A 16,434-nucleotide genomic window follows, 5' to 3' on the forward strand; every position below is an offset into this window, starting at 1 on the left:
ATTTTCAACAAATTCTTCTTAAAATGTCACCTAGAATGCCATCATTAAATCCAGCAACTATTTTTATTTCTTTATTTCCTGTGTCCAATCGTTGGCCCTGTTTTGATGTCAGCACGTATAGTTTTGCTTTGTATCTCATGGTAGAAATCTTCCTCGTTAAGTCATTGATCCCATCCTTCCGAAGGGATCTTGGCTCTCTGTGGTGACAGTCCTTCAAACCCTGTCCTGCTTTGGTCCAAGGTCATTCCACTTCTAGGAATTTTTCCTGAAGGATCCACCAGCAGTGAGAACAACAGCTGCAGCTTAAGTAGTTGCATCATGGCATCATTTCTAATGTCAGAAAACTGGAAATAACCCGAATGGCTGACATGGGGAGGACTGGTCAGATAAATTCAGGGCACAGCTGTCCACCGGCCTGGCAGACCTTGAAATCACATCATTAAAAGGCTATTTAATGATGAGAGAAATTGCTTAACGGAGGCTAAAAACAGGATACATAAAACTGTATACTCAGTTTTTTAAAGTATGTCTGCATGACTGTACATGCAAAGAAAAAAGAAAAGGAAGGAAATGCCACATGCTTAAATTTTGCTTTGCATGGGAGAAGGGTGGGAGGGGGTAAGGGATAAAAGACTACATACTGGCTACAGTGTATATACTGCTCAGGTGACGGATACATTAAAATCTCAGAGATCACCATTAAGGAACTCACCCATGTAACCAAAAACCACCTGTTCCCCAAAAACTATTGAAATAAAATATTATTATTATTGTTGTTGTTTTGTTTTTTGGGGGGTTTTTTTGAGACGGAGTCTGACTCTGTCGTCCAGGCTGGAGTGCAGTAGCGTGATCTCTGCTCACTGCAACCTCTGCCTCCTGAGTTCAAGAGATTTTCCTGCCTTAGCCTCCCGAGCAGATGGGATTTCAGGCACACACCACCATGCCTGGCTAATTTTTCTATTTTTAGTAGAGACAGTGTTTCGCCATATTGACCAGGCTGGTCCTGAACTCCTGACCTCAAGTGATCTGTGAAATAAAATTTTTAAAAAGAGAATAAAAGAACAGAAAAAAAATTTTCTTTGGATAATGGCAGTTTTTAGTTTTATTTTATTTTATTTTATAAGAGTGTAAATTTTATTTTTAAAAAAGTAAAATAAAAAAGAAAAACCAAAAAAGAAAAAAAGTTAATTTTTTTATTGACAAAAATTGTATGTATTCATTTGTTTGGCATACTGCAGAAAGAACAATTTTTTTAATGTATGTATTTATAATGTACAACATAATGCTTTGATATGTGTACACACTGTGAAACGGCTAAATCAAGCTAATTAGTATATATATTACTTCACATTACTTATCTTTTTTTTTGTGGCAAGAACACTTAAAATCTGCTCTCTTAGCAATATTCAAGTATACAGTATGTTGAACTTATTCCTGTTGTCTAAATGAAACTTTGAATGCTTTAAACAACATCTCCTCAATCCCCCCATCCATTAGTAACCACTATTCTACTCTCTGCTTTTATGAGTTTGACTTTTTTTTTTTTTTAATTTTTAATGTTTGTTTTTATTTATTTATTTATTTTTGAGATGGAATCTCACTCTGTTGCCCAGGCTGGAGTGCGATCGCGTGATCTTGGCTCACTGCAACCTCCACCTCTCAGGTTCAAGTGATTCTCCTGCCTCAGCTTCCCGAGTAGCTGGGATTACAGGTGCCCACCACCACACCCAGCTAATTTTTTCATTTTTAGTAGAGACAGGGTTTCACCATATTGGCCAGGTTTGTCTCAAACTCCTGACCTTGTGATCCACCTGCCTCAGCCTCCCAAAGTGCTGGAATTACAGGCGTCAGCCACTGTGCCTGGCCAATTTTAATTTTTTTTTTTTTTTTTTTTTTTTTTGAGGCAGTGTCTTGCTCTGTTGCCTAGGCTGGAGTGTAGTGGTGTGATCACAGCTCACTGCAGCCTCAACATCCCAGGCTCAAGCAATCCTCCCACCTCAGCCTCCCCAGTAGCTGGGACTACAGGTACACACCACCATGCTCACCTAATTTTAAAAAAAAATTTTTTTTTTGTAGAGACAAGGTCTTGCTATGTTGCCCAGGCTGGTCTTCAAGTCTTGAGCTCTAGTGATCCTCCCACCTCAGCCTCCCAAATTGCTTAGATTACAGGTGTGAGTCACTGTGCCTGGCCAAGTTTGACTATTTTAGGTTCCACATATGATGAATAATATAACTTTGAAGATTTTTATTTTCTCCATTCTCCTTTTTTTTTTTTTTTTTGAGATGGAGTTTCACTCTTGTCACCCAGGCCGGAGTGCAGTGGCGTGATCTCCGCTCACTGCAATCTCCGCCTCCTGGGTTCAATCGATTCTCCTGTCTCAGCCTCCTGAGTAGCTGGGATTACAGGCACCGCCTACCACACCCAGCTAATTTTTGTATTTTCAGTAGAGATGGGTTTCACCATGTTGCCCAGGCTGGTCTTGAACTCCTGACCTCAGGTGATCCACCTGCCTTGGCCTCCCAAAGTGCTAGGATTACAGGCGTGAGCAACTGCACCTGGCCTCCATTCTCCTTTTCTGAATGTTTTATGTTTTTGGTAATGATCAGGCATTGCTTTGATGATGAGGAAAGGGGAAAGAAGGCCATAAACAAAATATCAGGAGAGATTTAAGTTAGACCCAGATAACATTGCCAGCCTGTTGCTCTGGCTGGGGGCTTTGGGAATCTGTGTACCAATGCTGCCTGCCCTCCTCCCACAGGCAGAGAGGCGAGCTGTGAGGGCACCCTCCGGGCTGTGGACCCCCCCGTGAGGCACCACAGCTATGGGCGCCATGAGGGAGCCTGGATGAAGGACCCTGCGGCTCGAGACGACAGGATCTATGTCACCAACTACTACTATGGAAACAGCCTGGTGGAGTTCCGCAACCTGGAAAACTTCAAGCAAGGTCAGGGACCCCAGAGGTGGAGAGGGGGCCGGGTATGGACAGCCTGGGGAGGGGTCCTCATGGAGACTTGGCTTTCCTTGCCTTGTGGGTTTCTATGGTATAGCCTGGTTGAGCTCCAGATTGTTAGCCACCCCAAGGAGGGGGGTCTGGGCTGAGGGCACTGGGCTGGAGGCCCAGACAGACCCCATGGCACCCCTGTGCGCTAGCACCCTGCCAGGAACCAGAATGCAGCAGCAAACAAGAGGGACACGGTCCTGCCCTTGCAAGCGTGACTTACCGTCAAGGGGCCAATACTGAGTTTCCATTTGTTGAGTGCTTACCCTGTGCTGATCTCGCCCCACCCCGTGTATCAGTTCATGGTTGCTACATACCTCCAGGAGGTGGGGTTAGCACCTGTTTTATAGGTGAGCAGGGCCTCTGGCCTTAGAGGAGCTGCAGGTCTGGGCAGGGGTCAGGACGGAGCTGACAGCACAGGGAAGGGCAGAATTCTGGTTATCAGATCTGGGGCATGATGTGGGGAAGGGGTCATTTAGATCTAGCCTGCCCTTCAGAAACGCACACTCTGGTGGGGGAGGCAAAGGCTTAAAGAGACAATTTCAGTACAGCATTAGAGGGAGCGCTGAAGGGGCTATGGGAACCCAGCCTAAAGATCAGGGAAGACTTCCCCGTGAAGGTGATGCTGAGCTGGGCCCTGGAAGAAGAGTAGGAGTAAGCCATGTGGAAGGAAGAGGGAAGGGTGTCCCAGGCAGAAGGCTCAGCACATGCAGAGGCCTGGCAATGACAGGAAACGTGATGGCCTGGGGGGGGGGTGATGGTGACTGAGTAAGCTGGGGCAGGCCTGGTGAGCCAGATGAAGGAGTTTGGACTTACCCCGAGAGCTATGCAGTCACAACTAAAGGCCGGGCACAGTAGCTCACACCCGTAATCCTAGCACTTTGGGAGCCCGAGGCAGGTGGAACACTTGAGGTCAGGAGTTCAAAACCAGCCTGGCCAACATGGTGAAACCCCATCTCTACTACAACATTAAAAAAAAAAAAAAAATTAGCTGGGTGTGGTGGCGGGTGCCTGTAATCCCAGCTACTTGGGAGGCTAAGGCAGGAGAATCGTTTGAACCTAGGAGGCAGAGGTTGCAGTGAGCCGAGATCGCACCACTGCACTCCAGCCTGGGTGACAGAAAGAGACTCTCTCAAAAAAAAAAAAAGAAAAAAAAAAAAAGAAAAATAAAGGCCTGGAACAACTAAAAAATGAAAAATAAAGGCCTAGAACAACTAAAATCCTTCCTCTGCTAGCTCAAAATTGGCCGGCTTTCTGCTCAAGCAGCTCACAGGCTGGTGGAAGAAGCCAGTGATAAGAATCAAGATGAAGGCTTATGTCTGGCTGCTACAGATGTGTCCTGGGGGGAAAAAAGACAAGGGGTTATGGGAGGCTGGAGGAGAGGCCCCTCACTCAGGGTAGGGAGGTCAGTGAAGGCTTCCTGGAGGAGGTGACATTGGCCTGGGGCTCTGAAAGATGGGCAGGCATTCCTCAGGCAGATAGCCTGGGGAACAGCAGTCCTAACAGAGGAACAGCAGGGACGAAGGCTTGGAGACAAAGAATGGGGCTAATGTCACCCTGTGTCTAAATCCTAGCTGTGCCATTCCAGAGCTGGGTGACCTTGATCCTCTGAGCCTGTTTCTTCTTAAGCAGATGGGATGACAATAGACCTCCTTCGGGAGACGCTCGTGCCATAGTAAGATGTCATCCCAGCTCCAGGCACATGGCATATGCTTGGCATCAGTTGCTTACTGGGCCACTGAGAGCCCTTAGTGGTCTCAGGGGATGTGGGCGGGCTGGGGTTGTTCGGGAGGTCTGGGGTGACCGTCGCCCTCCGCCTGCAGGCCGCTGGAGTAACATGTACAAGCTGCCCTACAACTGGATTGGCACGGGCCACGTGGTGTACCAGGGCGCCTTCTACTACAACCGCGCCTTCACCAAGAACATCATCAAGTATGACCTGCGTCAGCGCTTCGTGGCCTCCTGGGCGCTGCTGCCCGACGTGGTATACGAGGACACCACACCCTGGAAGTGGCGCGGCCACTCGGACATCGATTTTGCCGTGGATGAAAGTGGCCTGTGGGTCATCTACCCCGCCGTGGACGACCGCGACGAGGCCCAGCCCGAGGTGATCGTCCTGAGCCGCTTGGACCCTGGCGATCTCTCGGTGCACCGGGAGACCACGTGGAAGACACGGCTGCGGCGGAACTCCTATGGGAACTGCTTCCTGGTGTGTGGCATCCTGTATGCCGTGGACACATACAACCAGCAGGAAGGCCAGGTCGCCTATGCTTTCGACACGCACACGGGCACCGACGCACACCCCCAGCTGCCCTTCCTCAACGAGCACGCCTACACCACCCAGATTGACTACAACCCCAAGGAACGGGTGCTGTACGCCTGGGACAATGGCCACCAGCTCACCTACACCCTCCACTTTGTGGTCTGAGTGGAGACCTGTGCTCCCGGGAGAGGCGCAGCAGTGCGGGAGGGGCTCTCCACAGCAGCTCCTGCAACTGACCCAGTCTGCAAATATTTATTGGGGGCCAGCCCAGGGCTGGGACTGGGCATGAGGTGGTCACCAGGATTGAGCTTCCTCAGCACCCAGTGGGTAATACTTGCTTCCACTTGCAGAGCCCCGTGCCAAGCACTTCCCACACACTTACCCATCTGATTCTCCCAGCACCTCCCTTGGAGGTAGAGATCATGAACCCATTTAACAGATGAGGAGACAGAGGCTCAGAGAGGCACCGTCCCTTGCCTCATGCCTCAGTTGTGATCAGGCAGGCTGTGCTCTCACGACAGCCCCATTTTACAGATGAGGACACTTTACCACGCCCTCCCCTCCCTGCCCTCCCCTATCTCCCCTGGTCTCCCTTGTTCTCTCAACTCTCTGTCCCTTCCCAGGACCACTCAGAACCAGAGGCCTTTAGGGCCAGTGTGCTGGTGTCGGGTGGAGGCCCTGGCTCTGCCTGCCATCCCGGGGCTCTGTTCTGGCTGAGCTGTTGGTGGCCCTGGGCTTTGGGTCCCTTAGCCAATGTCCTTGCCTCTTGTCTTTGGCCAGCCCCCCAGCCCAGCCCGCCCCACCCGCTGTCCGGCCACATTCCAAACCTCTACCGTCACCTAGCTGCTCAGCAGAAACCGCACCCCGAGAGAAAATCCCGTCCTCTGTTCCAAGGCCCCTTTCTGCTCTGTGCTCATTTTTATTTTCTCTTATTCTTCATCAGTGCCGTCATTTGTTTCTGCAGCAGCAGCTGAGAAGGCAGCAGGCAGCTCTGCCAGGGTGGGGAGCTGAGCTGAGGCTCCCTCTCCACCCAGAAGCACTGGCGTTGTTCACATAGTCAGGCCTTGGGTCCCCTCCCTGGTTCATCCCAGAGCCTTTGGGCCTGGAGTCCGCCTTGTCCTTTTTCTCTAGGCTTTCAAACCCATAACCTTTACACACTCAGGGATACCTCCGGGTCTGCCATGAATAAGACCCTAGGCCCAAGGCTGGTGTGGTGCCAGGATGACACAGTTTCCCTCTTCCTTGCCAGCCCTGACCTGGCCCAGCAGCCTGGGGGCTACAGAAGACACGGTGTGAGTAGTTGGTCCAGCGGAGGCCTCAGGCCTTCTTCTGTTTGCAGGAGAGAACCAGAGGGTGGGAACGGGGAGGGAAGAACTGAGGGTCTGCAGACTGGACTTTTCCTGGCTTCAGAGTCCAACCCCAGGACTTGGGTTGAGCATGCACGGGGGGGGGGGTGGGCCACCTTGCCCAGGGCCACTGATGGCTCCCCAGAGCCTCAGACCCACACAGCCCAAAGGACAGGGCCTCTTCTGCTTTGTTTAGACAGTATTTTTAGAGCTGGAGAGAAATTTTCTAGCCCAACTCCCTGTTTCATGAAAGAGAAAGAGGCTCAGAAAAGTTGAGAGAGCAGCTGAGTGTCACACTGGGAGCTGGGCACAGACCATCTTCCAGAAGGGTTCTGTCATGGAGGCTGCCCTCCCTGGGAAGGCACCCCAGCACCTGTGAAGGACATTACTACTCATCCCCACCCGCCCCCTAGCCCTTGCTGCCTTCATTCTGTCCCAGTGCCAGCTCCCGGGATGTCTGTAAGTTTGAATACCAGTTGCCATGTTAGGAAAGTCAGCTGCACAGCCAAGAGTGTAAGAGTGTAAAGAAATGCTTTTTTTTTTTTTGAGATGGAGTTTTGCTCTTGTCACCCAGGCTGGAGTACAGTGGCGCAATCTTGGCTCACTGCAACCTCCGCCTCCTGGGTTCAAGTGATTCTCCTGTCTCAGCCCCCGTAGTAGCTGGGACTACGGGCGCCCACCACCACGTCTAGCTAATTTTTGTATTTTTAGTAGAGATGGGGGTTTCACCATGTTAGCCAGGCTGGTCTCGAACTCCTGACCTTAGGTGATCCACCCGCCTTGGCCTCCCAAAGTGCTGGGATTACAGGTGTGAGCCACTGTGCCTGGCCAGGAAATGCTTTTTGTGCAGAATACACTTCTTTCGGGCATTGTCAGGTGATGTTTTGTTTAAGCTCTAACTCACCCTTGGGATACAGGGGAATGATGACACCCAGCCCAGCCAGGCCTGACTCATCGTGGTCATATCCAGCCCCCACCCCCGGCCAACCAACCACTGCAGGCTCCTCTTACAGACTCACCAGGGGGCTGCGAGGGCCCGGCATCTCCCTTGGCCCTGGGTGTGGGTTTTACAAGACTGTGTCTTTCGTGACATCATAGCCCAACGATGTGAGAAGAAGGAGAAGGCCCCCCTTTCTTCATTAATCTGAAAAAAAGGAAAGTAAGAATAGGCTAATTTTTAAAAGTTAAAGGGCAAGCAGCATTGCATTCTGGGGGAATGCCGGCCACAGCCTCCAAACATTCACTAGGCCTCTTCTGTTTTCAGACCCTTGTAAGTGGGTTATGTGGTGGGTATGGGCAGTTTTTTTTTTTTTTCTTTTCTGTCTTTTTTCTCTTCTTTTCTTTTTTTTTTTTTTTTTTTGAGACAGTTTCACTCTTGTTGCCCAGGCTGGAATGCAACAGCGTAATCTCAGCTCACTGCAATCTCCGCCTCCCAGGTTCAAGTGATTCTCCTGCCTCAGCCTCCCGAAAAGCTGGGATTACAGGGGCCTGCCACCACGCCCAGCTAATTGTTCGCATTTTTAGTAGAGACAGGGTTTCACCATGTTGGCCAAGATGGTCTCGAACTCCTGACCTCAGGTGATCCACCTGTCTCAGTCTCCCAAAGTGTTGGAATTACAGGCGTGAGCCACCACACCCGGCCAGTTTCTTCATTTTACACATGGTCACGTTGGAGCCTAGAACAGTTAGGTCACTCGTCACATAGGCAGTTAAGTGGAGAACAAGGTTTCAAAATCAGATAAGGAAACCATCATCATTAACTGAGCACCAACTGTGCTAAGCTTGCCACGGGCATATGCTTGCAGTCTCACAACAGTGGGAGGTCTGTATCCTGAAGTGCCCATTTTATAGATGAGGACACTGAGGAGAAGAGACTTACCCAGGCTCACACAGCAGCTCAGCCTGTTCCAGGTGCTGGTCAGTGCGTGTTCTTTGCCACCAGCCTGTCACTCCAGTGGCAGCTACAGAAAGGGAGGCTGTTGCTTTTATCCCCAAACTGCATCCACAGACAAGCCCCAAGGAGGAGGCTGGGGCCAGCTCATAAAAAGCCTGAATGCCAAGCCAAGGAGTAGATGCCTCCAGTCATTTTTAGAACAAAGTCAAGTATAAATTTACAGAGAAAAAATTCTAAGACAGTTGGATGTTGTCCTGTTGGTGAGGAGAGGAAAGGAAAGGTTTTTATTGTGGGGAACTGGAACCAGCTCATAACTGCATGCCTGTGAGCTGTCATGGAAACCTGGCCCCCAACAGCTTTTGAGGTTTTTTTGGTTTTGTTTTTGTTTCTTTTTACCTGTCTTGGGCTTTATTACTTTTGGCAAAAGGTACTTCAAACAAGGAAGGGCCTGGACTGAGGAGGACCACGTCTTCTTGCTGACCTTGTCTATAAAGGCAAAGGAAGCTGTCTCGGGTGTTTCTGAACAACATGAGTCATGAGGGGCTTTGGCTACCCCTTGGGTTCCCCCTAGAGATGTCCAGGCCTTACATTTAATCTGCTTTCTCTGCGGTGGGGTAGAGAATGGAGCTCCCACATTGGGGGCAGTGCTAAAGGTGGAACTGGGGGATTTTCCTGGGAATGATTTGAGGGCTCTTGAAAGCCGGTGTGTTCCAAAGCATCTTTAACTCTGGGACAGCATTGGAAGCCGCTGTCATGACAGGACACGGCACTGGATGGCTGGCAGAGAGCCCTGGCTAGGAGTTAGGGAGCCCTGGGTTGGAATCCAGCCCCACCTCTTTCATGCCACAGGTTTGGTCAAGTTCTCTCCCGCTCAGGGTAGGGCTGTGAACTCCCTCTTAGAGCTAAGAACATGCAGCTTAGTGAGGACAAGACCCTTCTAGAGCTTTACCACTAATCCCCACCCAGGAGCCCCAAGGCCAGCATTATTCCTCCTCATTACAGGTGATGAGCCTCAAATTCAGAGAGCTTAAGCAACCTGCTCAGGGTCATGTCTCCAACAGGCAGTAGAGTCAAAGTATAAACCAGGTCTGTTTTTGTACCAAAGTCCCAGACTAACTGTTGGTAGGAATCTTGTAACCAGTCATGTTTTCTTCCTTGTTTTGGCTGCTGGGAAGCTCAAAGTCAAATTGGAGACCCTTTTTTTTCAATTGTGCTGAGTCTCCTACTAGACTTACTTCATTCTAGCTTTCTGCTTTTACCTTTACCCTAATCTTTTTATTTTTATTCTATTGTACTTTATCTATTTTTGTAAGTTGCTGAGATATCTGTTTTGCCACAAGATGAGATATATCTAAATAAAGACATGATCAAAGGTTTGATTTAAAAGTCTGGACTAAATGCTGTGGTCCATATCCTCATCAGAACACATACATTTAATAACTTTTAAAATAAATAATTTGTCGGCCGGGTGTGGTGGCTCGCACCTGTAATCCCAGCACTTTGGGAGACTGAGGCAGGCAGATTACTAGAAGTCAGGAGTTCGAGACCAGCCTGGCCAACACAGTGAAACCCTGTCTACCAAAAAATACAAAAACTGTGGCACACGCCTGTAGTCTCAGCTACATGGGACGCTGAGGCAGGAGAATTGCTTGAACCTGGGAGGTTGCAGTGAGCCAGGATGGCGCCACCGCACTCCAGCCTGGGTGACAAAGCAAGACTCCATCTCAAAAAAATAAAAATAAAAATAAAAAAATTCATGATCAGGCATTGGGGGGAACTGATGGTGTGGAAAAACGAATGGGGTGGGTGGATGGAAGATTAAGTACACCATTAGCTGAATGGGAACTGGAGGCCGGGTATGGTGGCTCATGCCCGTAATTCCAGCACTTTGGGAGGCTTAGGTGGGAGGATCACTTGAGACCAGGAGTTCAAGACCAGCCTGGGCAACATAGTAAGACCTCCTCTCTACAAAAAATAAACAAAAGTAGCTGGGCGTGGTGGCATGTAAAAAAATAAAAAATAAAGAGTTTGTTATGAGAACTGGCATTGTTGCTAAACTGCTGATGGAACTAATTGGAATGGTGAGCTGTGCAGAATCCAACTCAGACTGAAAGCCAGACCCCACCGAATGGAGAAGACAAGCCAGACATTCCCAAAGGTGTTCAGACACTAGCCTCGGCCCCTTGCCTGCCTTCCTGTGCCAGCTGCAGAGAGGTGCAGGGTACACTCACTCCTGGGTCAGAGAATGTGGGGCCGAGGGAAAGGTAAGGGAAAAAAAAAAAAAAAAGCCGGGCGCAGTGGCTCAAGCCTGTAATCCCAGCACTTTGGGAGACCGAGACGGGCGGATCACGAGGTCAGGAGATCGAGACCATCCTGGCTAACACGGTGAAACCCCGTCTCTACTAAAAATACAAGAAAATTAGCCGGGCGAGGTGGCGGGCGCCTGTAGTCCCAGCTACTCAGGAGGCTGAGGCAGGAGAATGGCGTGAACCCGGGAGGCGGAGCTTGCAGTGAGCCGAGATCACACCACTGCACTCCAGCCTGGGCGACAGAGCAAGACTCCGTCTCAAAAAAAAAAAAAAAAAAAAAAAGAAATGCTTTCCTGGGAAAAAGAGAGTATCATGGAATTGGGGAGGGGCCCTCGGAGGTCGCACAGTCCCATGTGACCCAAACTGCAGTCATTCACAGCCCCTCTCCGTGATTTTCCCCATTTCCCTTTTCCACCTTCGGCATGACTTACTGTTTCTCTTTCAGTTGATTCCGTTCTTTTCACTAAAATGATTTTAGTAAAATTAGAGGAAACTTTATTTAAAAAATGTTTTTAAACAAATGTTTAAGGAGGAAGCTGTATAGTACAATAGTGAAAAGAAAGCCACTGGCAATGACCACAAACTGGGATGCTACACTGACAACAAGCACCACAGGTGCCTTCCGATACTGCATCTGCTGGGCCTCAGGCCCCATTGCCCATCGTTAAAAAGGAAGATTAGAGGCCAGGCATGGTGGCTCATGCCTGTAATCCCAGCGCTTTAGGAGGCTGAGACAGGCGGATCACCTGAGGTCAGGAGTTTGAGACCAGCCTGGCAAACATGGCCAAACCCCGTATCTACTAAAAATACAAAAATTAGCCAGGTGTGGTGGTGTGTGCCTGTGATCCCAGCTACTTGGGAGGCTGAGGCAGGAGAATCGCTTGAACCCAGGAGGCGGAGGTTGCAGTGAGCCAAGATCACGCCACTGCACTCCAGCCTGGGTAACAGACCGAGACTTCATCTCAAAAGAAAAAAAAGAAAAAGGAAGATTAGCAACTGTTTAGGGGACGTCAAGGGTAAAGTGGACAGCAAGTGGACACTGTCCTTGATATACTCAGAGAAATGGCCTGGATGGAAAGGGAACAGCTCTCTCCCATGATTCAGGCCCTCACACGGCAGCTTAGAGAAGCTGTCTCAGCTACTCATGGGTGGACTTGGATTAAGATCACCTCCACCCCCACATACACAGATGCACAGATGCCCGCAGACACACTTGCTCAGCCAGGCCTCCCTTCGCAGCCTCCCCCAGTGGGAGGCCAGATTTGGCAGACCCGGGCACCGTCTCTGTAGCCCCTGGCAATGACAGGGGTCCTGCTCTCCATAGACACGCCAACCAGAAGCACACCACCAATGCCACTCCACTGCAGTGGCCACTGGAGCCACATCCTTCTGACCCTGCACACACCCCTGGGGCTGACTCTAGTCCCATGCAAGCCAGAATGGCTGGGCTTTGGGTGACCTGGATCATGACAGCTCTCCTTGAGCCCTTCATCAGCCCGTCCCATCTGCTCCCCACTACCCCATCTTTCCTGGCTTAAGACCCCAGCCAGAGGCCCAGCGTGGTGGCTCACACTGGTAATCCCAGTACTTTGGGGGCCTGAAGCGGGAAGATCACTTGAGCCCAGGAATTTTAGATCAGCCTGGGCAACACAGTGAGACCCTGTCTATGCAAAATATAAAAAAATGAGCTGGGCATGGTGGTGCGTACCTATAGTCCCAGCTACTCAGGAGGCTAAGGTGGGAAGATCACTTGAGCCTGGAAAGTCAAGACTGCAGTGAGCCAAGATTGTGCCACTGCACTCCAGCCTGGGCAACAAAGCAAGACCCTGTCTTCCTGTCTTTTTTTTTTTTTTTTTTTTTGAGATGGAGTCTTGCTCTGTCGCCCAGGCTGGAGTGCAGTGGCCGGATCTCAGCTCACTGCAAGCTCTGCTTCCCAGGTTGATGCCATTCTCCTGCCTCAGCCTCCCGAGTAGCTGGGACTACAGGCGCCCGCCACCACGCCCGGCTAATTTTTTGTATTTTTAGTAGAGACGTGTCAGCACCCAGGAGACTCTCAACCAACTGACGTATGTTCAAACCTTGGGCAAGTTCATACATGAGCTCCTGAGCCAACCACCCTTGGCTCTGAAGTCATGGCCGCTGCATAAGCTGCACTTCTTTCGTTTATTTGTGCAGCAGTATTTGTTAAGTCAGGTTCCACACAGAAATCTCTAGAATGCCATCTCAGATCATGGAGGCTGGAGGGCAGACAGGATATTACCAGCGACTCTCTTCATCTTGCAGTTCTAGGAAAATGAGAAAACCCATCTTCAGAGAAAAACATCTGCCTAAAAACCCCCACCCGCGTCTGCAACCAGGGGCTTGCACGGCAAAAAAAAACAAAGCAAAACAATAAAACAAAACAAAACAAAAAACCAAAAAACCTGTGGCCTTTTTCTTGTCTGTGGCAATGACACTCACAGCACTGGATATGGCAGGCACAGGGCTATGCCCTGATCCAGCATTCAAGGCAAGTCTGTGGCCCACAGAGGCTGAGGCCATAGAGCTCTGTGGGCTCGGGGGCTGGACAGAGTTATCTCTGACCTTTATCAGCTTGGCGGACAACATCACATGCCAGAAAGAGCAGTCACCAGGCGACTGTGAGTAAGCTCTTAGCCTGAGGCTCAGTGCGCGGTGGGCGTTCAGGAAGTGGTGGCCACTGTCAGGTTGTGACCAGGTAGTTCTCTGCTCAGAGCGTCCGCTCTCTGTCCTGGCAGGTCTGCATGTCATGCGCTGTGGGCTGTGCACCACGACGCATACCTTCCGTGTGCCAGGCTCAGAAGTACCAAGTTCAGCAAGTCTCTTCCCTGCCCTTGAGAGCCTGCTGGGAGCAGGGAAGCCACACTCAGCCACACCCTCTCGGTGAGCTTTACTGCTGGAAGAGTGGAGAGCCCGGGGGCTCCATGTGCCTTGCTAAGGAGTGTGGGCTGCTCCTGGAGCCACAGGAGCCATGGGAATCCCCACGGGAGCCACGGAGGGGCCCACACCTCCCAACCAGCTTTGCATCAGGGCAAGGGAACCTCCCCTGGTCACCTCAAGTGGTACAGTCCTCGAGAGGGACCTCTCTGCTCTATAGACGTTTTTCCTGGGACTTCAAGGTCCTAAATCTCCCCGTGGCCAGGGTGGGAAAGGAATGAGTAGGAACCATCCACAGGAGCTACATCGTCCGAGCCTGTGCTCTAAGCCAGGTGTGGTGCTGATTCTTTATGGTACTATCTCATTGAATTCTCCCAGTCGCCCCATGAAATAGGTACCGTTGCTGCCAACATTTCACAAATGAGGAAACTGAGGCACAGGCTGCTACAGTGTTCAAGGCCACCCACACAGCTGGAATTGGCTGAGCTGCAGTGCCACCCTCTCAAAACGCTGCACCAATGGTCCCCGATCTCAGCCCACATAGGCTCATGTCAGAATCACTGGAGAGTTTCAAAAGATGCTGGTGCCCAGACGCCACCCTGGACCATACACCAGCCTGTGGGAGCGAGGACAGAAATTTGGAGGGGTTTATTTATTTGTTTATTTATTTTGAGACAGGGTCTCACTCTGCTTCCCAGGCTGGAGTGCAATGGTGCAATCATGGCTCACTGTAGCCTCTACCTCCCAGGCTCAGGCTATCCTCCAGCCTCAGCCTCCCAAGTAGCTGGGACAACAGGCACACACCACCATTCCCAGCTAAGTTTTTTAAATTTTTTTTATAGAGATGAGGTCTCACTATGTTGCCCAGGCTGGTCTCAAACTCCTGACCTCAAGCCATCTTCCTGTTTCAGCCTCCCAATGTGCTGGAATTACAGGCATGAGCTACGGTGCCCAGCCGTTTCAGGTGGGTTTTATTTATTTATTTATTTAGAGACGGAGTCTCACTCTGTTGCCCACACTGGAGTGCAGTGGTGAAATCTTGGCTCACTGCAACCTCCACCTCTGAGTTCAAGCGATTCTCCTGCCTCAGCATCCCAAGGAGCTGGGGTTACAGGCACACCACCATGCTAGGCTAATTTGTTTTCCTTTTTGTTGACACAGAGTCTCACTCTGTTGCCCAGGCTAGAGTGCTGTGGCGTGATCTCAGCTCATTGCAACCTCTGCCTCTTGGGTTCAAGCGATTCTTCTGCCTCAGCCTCCTGAGTAACTGCGATTACAGTCGCGCGCCACCACACCTGGCGAATTTTTATATTTTTAGTAGGGACGGGGTTTCACCATGTTGGCCAGGCTGGTCTCGAATTCCTGACTTCAGGTGAGCCACCCACCTCAGCCTCCCAAAGTGCTGGGATTACAGGCATGAGCCGCCGCGCCCGGCCCATTTTGGGTGGGTTTTAAACGCTTCCCAGGAGATTGTGCCATGCATTCCAGGTAGAGGCCCTCTGCCCCTCCCCCTCCTGGCACTTGGAAGGAGCACCCTGCAGCTGGTATGGACCCACCATGGCAGGGCGAATCTGGGACCTGATGCATGCACCACAAGTCAGAGAAAGAAGAGGTGTGTCAGATCCCAGGCTGCGCCCAGGAAAGCATCCTCTGGGTTGGCTGCCACAGAAGAAGGAACCAAGTGGGCAGGCCCTAGCCGGGCGTGATAGCTTTTCCCGCCATGGGGTGTCTGTATGAGTGGGGGTGTTTCCAAGGCACAGAGCACAAAGGCTCCCTCTGGCCCCAGGCGGTGCCCAGACACTGCCCTGCTCACTCAGCCTACATCCGGGGCCAGCCCCTCAACCCCCCACATTCCTGCAGGGACCCCGTGAGGCAGGAACAGACAGGGCTTTCAGAATGCGCGCCTGCTGGTGGGATGAATTATCACCGAGAATTATCTGCCATGAGAGCCGGCTGGCATTTCACGTGCCAAAGGTTGACTGGCCCCTCCCTGGCCCTGGCTGCTTGGCTCCAGGGCCCTCATTCCAATTTTGCAGGGACAGAAACTTTATTCTCTTCCATGAGAGGCCTCCGCCCCTCACCATCTGTGCAGATCTTCCCTCTCCCAGCTGCCCCCGACCCCCACCCAGGGCCAGAGCCTTCCTTCCTCATGGCTCAGCACCAGGGTGGATTAGACAAGGGTGATTCAAAAGTCAAGTTTCCCAGGTCTGTTTAAGCCACAGATTTTATCGATGGGGAAAGTCACTGCTGCTAACATGTCCAGCCCAAATCTGTTGCAGCTTTTCTGCATGAGTCCCTGACAAATGCAAACAGCTGCTGCAGCCTGGGCAAGCTCGTTTTAGAAGGAACTTATCTGAGTTTCTTGGAGTCCAACAGCCTTCAGTTTGAATCCTGGTTCGACACCTGTGGAACCTATGCTTGCTGCTTGATGTCTCTAATCTCTGGTTCCTCATTGTTTCTTGGGGGATTTTTTGTTTTGTTTTGTTTTGTTTTGTTTTGTTGAAACAGGGTATTGCTCTGTCGCCCAGGCTGGAGTGCAGTGGCGTGATCTTGGCTCACTGCAGCCTGTGCTTCCTTGGCTCAAGTGATTCTCCTGCCTCAGCCTCCCGAGTAGCTGGGATGACAGGTGCCCACCACCACACTTGGTTAATTTTTGTGATTTTAGTAGAGACAGGGTTTTGCCTTGTTGGCCAGGCTGGTCTCAAACCCCTAAACTCACCTGGGCCTC

At 50.8% G+C, this 16,434-nt stretch overlaps 1 protein-coding gene across 1 annotated transcript in view; it reads left to right on the forward strand.

The window, feature by feature from the left end:
• LOC105463910 (olfactomedin like 2A) overlaps positions 1–10,754 on the forward strand; it is a 38,344-nt gene extending 27,590 nt beyond the window's left edge. The window contains exons 7-8 of the mRNA XM_011711335.2: positions 2,760–2,945; positions 4,823–10,754. Of these exons, the coding sequence (XP_011709637.2) occupies positions 2,760–2,945; positions 4,823–5,427 (791 nt within the window). The 3' untranslated portion in view covers positions 5,428–10,754. The remainder of the gene's footprint in view (positions 1–2,759; positions 2,946–4,822) is intronic.
• The last annotated feature ends 5,680 nt before the right edge of the window (positions 10,755–16,434 follow it).

The sequence above is a fragment of the Macaca nemestrina genome, chromosome 14 (genome assembly GCF_043159975.1).
Source record: "Macaca nemestrina isolate mMacNem1 chromosome 14, mMacNem.hap1, whole genome shotgun sequence".
In the NCBI taxonomy this organism is placed as follows: domain Eukaryota; kingdom Metazoa; phylum Chordata; class Mammalia; order Primates; family Cercopithecidae; genus Macaca; species Macaca nemestrina.